General features: G+C 47.3%; 1 protein-coding gene across 1 annotated transcript in view; it reads right to left on the bottom strand.

Moving 5' to 3' along the window:
* LOC114071989 (secreted Ly-6/uPAR-related protein 1-like) overlaps window positions 1–3,144 on the bottom strand; it is a 7,260-nt gene extending 4,116 nt beyond the window's left edge. Inside the window, exon 1 of the mRNA XM_027909896.1 lies at window positions 3,093–3,144. Coding sequence (XP_027765697.1) covers window positions 3,093–3,144 — 52 coding nt within the window. The remainder of the gene's footprint in view (window positions 1–3,092) is intronic.
* Between the last annotated feature and the right edge of the window lie 1,183 nt (window positions 3,145–4,327).

Below are 4,327 nucleotides of genomic sequence, written 5' to 3'. Positions count from 1 at the left end.
CGAGGGCTGGAACCCCCCCCCCCCCACTTCCATCAGGGGCTTCTGCTGCTTTTTAAGGGGGTGACGCCTCTTTAAAAAGTGAGAGGGCATCGGTGAGGCCGAGGGAGGGGCATCACCAGTCCCTGATCCCGGGAAATCCTTGATCCCGGGAAATCCTTGATCCCGACAGCTGCTCCAAGTCCCTGCGTGAGCCCTTCCCATCCCATCCCGACCCGGCAGATCCCGAGTGTGCGGATATTCCGAAGTCGCGGTTCTACCATCGCAAACCAACCAGCCAGTGCCATCTACTGGTAAATATTCAAACAGACGATGGTTTTATGTTCTAATTCTGCTCCATCTGCTGCCGGAGAGGAACTTCTGGGGCTTTGGGAGGAGGAGAAATAGTTTGGGGGGGTGTTTGTTTGAATCCCTGATTTTTAATTTTTTTTTTTAAATAATTAAATTTAAATTTAAGGAATTGGAAGAATTTTTAAGGTTACTTCTCTCAACACCTGCTTTGGAAAATTCAGGTGTGTAGTAGAATCCTGTCTTCGTCCTCTTTTTCGAAATTTAAAATCGAAGTTTTTAAATGTCAGTTAAAATTAAATATTAAAAAAAAAAGTTTAAAAATTATAGTTAGCTTTAAGTTTTAAACTGTAAGTTAAAAATTTAAATTTTAAATTTAAAAAAATTAAGATTAAATTTAAGAAATATGACGATTTTTAAAGACATCTACTTCTCTCAGCATCTCCTTTGGAAAATTCAGGTGTGTAGTAGAACCTACACGATGCAAAAACTGTCTTTGTCCTCTTTTTTTGAAATTTAAAATTGAATTTTTAAAAGTAAGTGAAATTAAAATTAAACTAAAAATTTTAAAAAGTTAAAAAAAAATTAAAGTTGAATTTAAGTTTTAAAATGCAAGTTATTTTTTTAATTTTAAATTTATGTAAAATTTTAAATTTAAGACATTTTAAGAATTTTTAAGGTTGCTTCTCTCAACACCTCCTTTGGAAAATTCAGGAGTGTAGTAGAACCCACATGATGAAAAAACCATCTTTGACCTCTTTTTTTTTTTTTAAATTTAAAATCGAAGTTTTTAAATGTAAATTAAAATTAAATATGAAAAAAAGTTTAAAAATGAAAGTAAATTTAAGTTTTAAAATGTAAGGGTTTTTTTAATTTAAAATTTGTATTGAATTTAACATTTAAGAGATTTTAAGAATTTTTAAGTTTACTTCTTTCAGCACCTCCTTTGGAAGGTTTTGTCCAGTAGGACCCACACGATGCGAAAACTTTCTTTGTCCTCTTTGCAGAGGTAAAAAAAGGACTCTTTAATGTGAATGCTGATGGTTTTGTCGTGGCCATACCCTTGGAAACACGTTGTGGTGGAGCCCTCCCTGCTTTTCCCAGCTCAGGGAATCACCAAATCCCTTCGGAAATGATCCGGGAGAAGTCACTTGAGGGAGAAAACTCATCATCAGCCCGAGAGTTTGGAGGTTTGTTGGGTGTGTGGGGTGATGGATGGGTGGGTGGATGGATGGATAGATAGATGGATGGATGGATGGGTGGATGGTGGATGGGTGGATGGACAGGTGGATAGTGAATGGATGGATGGATGGATGGATAGATGGATGGTGGAAGGATGGATGATGGATGGATGGATGAGTGGATGGATGGATGGATGGATGGATGGATGAGTGGATGGATGGATGGATGAGTAGATGGATGGATGGATGAGTGGACGGATGGATAGATGGAGCAGTAGTGGCTCAAAGCACCTGAGAAACTGCTCTGCAACCTTTGGGTTGAGGTGTTTCCCAAACCTCACCATTTTCATGGAGAGCAGGGAAGTGCCCCAGGCTGTGTGGGAGTGAATCCCAGTTAAAAGCAGATTTAAGGATAAAAACCTCAGCCCCCTCGTCTTTCACTGATTTTGAGGACACTGGTTCTGCAGGAAGGTTGCAGGGGAAGAGGAAAACCCAAATCCACAAGGATCAGACCAGAAGAACCGAACGTGGACATCTCTGTGTCCTGATCTTGTGCCAAGAATTCCCTGCTCATCACTATCCAACAGTGCCTTTCATCCCTTGACATCACACCTCTGGAGGCTGGATGGTCACAAACACATCCCTCAGTTGTGCCTAAACCAGCTGCTTCCCACTGGATGATCCCAGAAAAGCCATTCCTGCCCTGACCTCAGCCCTGAAGCAAAGGGTGGTGGTGCCTCTCCGTGGTGGCACTGCCAGACCTACGGGTGGAAACCTGCTCTGTCAGATCCTCAGGAATTCCACTGGATCCCAAAGAGGGCTTCAGATGGAGGCATTTCCCCCCCTGTCCAGGCTGCCTTTCCTTTGGGATCCTTCAGGATCCCATGGAAGCAGCCTGAGAGTCTCTGGGGCTGGAGGTTAAACCCCACCAGGGTGGTGGCACCCTTGGGATGGAGCTGCAGCAGGTGACAAACAGATGGAGGAAGACACAGCCATGATCCTGCTGTCCATCAGAGACCAAACCCAAACAGCCCCAGGGGAATTCCCACCCCCACCCATCTCCTCATCTCCCATAACGAGGGAAAATCCCGGAGCAGGTGGTTTGATAAACCTTTCCAAAGCCTTCGGAGTTTTTTCTCCTACCTTCCCTCATATCTAGATTGAGGCTCATCCCTTGGTTTCCAGTGCTTCCAGCAGCCAGCTGGGAGGTTTCAGGGATGGCAGGAGCTAGGGATGAACCTATCCCACCCCATTCCTGAAGGGATAGGATGGCAGTTTAGGATTAAGCCCTTGCCCGAATGGTCCTCCTGCCCTGTGCCACACTGCTGTCATTTCAACCTGAGCCTTACAAAGCAGCCTTGATCCCCTCCATCCCTGGATACGGGATACACATCCCTGTGCATCCGTACGATGTGCATCATTCCCAGTCAGGAATCACAGCTCTTCCCACCAGGAATGCAAATCCCTTTTCCCCATTCGCCCTCTCCAGTGACCTTCTTCAACACACAGAGGTGTTATTTCCCCTCCCTGGGGGCTCCCAGGTCTCTCTGCTCAGCTTCCTTCTCCCTCCCCTGCCAGGAATTTCTTGGGATGGTCCCTGCAGAGTTGGGAATGAGGAGGTCTTACCCAACTCCAGGCATGCCAGGCCAAGCAGGAGTCCAACGAGGAGTGTCTTCATGCTGGGAGCCGATCCGTGGAGCCAGGACAGTCAGGGAGAGCTGCTCCCTGGGAGCTTTATATGTGTTTTCCCACCCTCCACCACCTGCTGTTGATCCTTGTGGGCGGATTCCCTCGGGGTGAGCAGGGGAGAGCTCCGCTCCAGCCTGGATTGGGATTTGCAGAGGAACGAGTTTCCCCGGGGAGGTGACATCACCCTGGCGAGCTCACTCCTGCCATGCCTCGTCTCTTCCTCGGCTTCGTGTCCTGGGGCTGCTCCCATGGAAAAGCCAAAACACTGCAAGGTGTGGCCCCGTGCCAAGGGCTTGGATGGGGAATGTGACAAGGTGTGTTTGCTCTTTGCAGAGCCCGCAGCCGGCCCGTGTCACGTGCGGGCAGCGCCAGCCAAGGTGCGAGTGGCAGCAGGCTGGGCCTCCCCACGTGCCTTGGAAAAAGTGTTTCCGTGGGCTGGCATGGCCTAAAGATGGTTGTTTTCCCGCATCCAGGGCAAAGCCAAGGCTGGGTTTTGGATGCCAGCCATGAGCTAAGCCCCTGTGCTGAGCTGCTGGGCGTGCTAGTGGGAGATGATGCTTCCAAGTGTGGGGTTCGGATATGCCGTGTTGCTTTTCCAGCTCCTGGGTCATGCTGGCAAAGCAGGAAGCTCAGCCTTCTTTTGGGAAGCCGTCCACCCTTTCCCAAATTTCATTCTGAAGCTGGGAAATAGGCCTAGCATGGAGAAATGAAGCAATTTTCCCACTTTGGTACCTTCCTGAGAGCGAATTTCACTTCACGAGGGTATCAAGGCAACCTTTTCAAACACCCCAATTTATTCTGTATCTTATCCAATATTTGGGGGAAACAGCTCAAAACACCTGGAGCCAGGCAGAAACTATTTGCTTCTCCCTTTTGCCTGAGCCAGAGGCATTTCATATTTCACGGGAAAAGCTGAAAGACTTTTTTTTCCCTGTTTGTTGGGAAACTGGGAAAACCCCAGCGCTGTTATGCAACTCCCCATAAAAACAGCTGAATAAGCCAGAGGAGAGAAGTTTGTGAATCACTGGGAAGTCACTTGGAGACCTCAGGGATGGGAGATGAGGTGGCTGAACGAGGAGGTTTTAATGACTTGGTGCTTTGCTTGTCACAGACTTGTTATGACAACCCACGTGGGCGTTGCTGCCATTCCCGGCAGCCCATCCTTTATTCCC

The sequence above is a fragment of the Empidonax traillii genome, unplaced genomic scaffold (assembly GCF_003031625.1).
Source record: "Empidonax traillii isolate 1590-97213 ecotype Southwest subspecies unplaced genomic scaffold, ASM303162v1 scaffold2498:size38256, whole genome shotgun sequence".
In the NCBI taxonomy this organism is placed as follows: Eukaryota; Metazoa; Chordata; class Aves; order Passeriformes; family Tyrannidae; genus Empidonax; species Empidonax traillii.
This window is presented reverse-complemented; position numbering and strand designations above follow the sequence as displayed.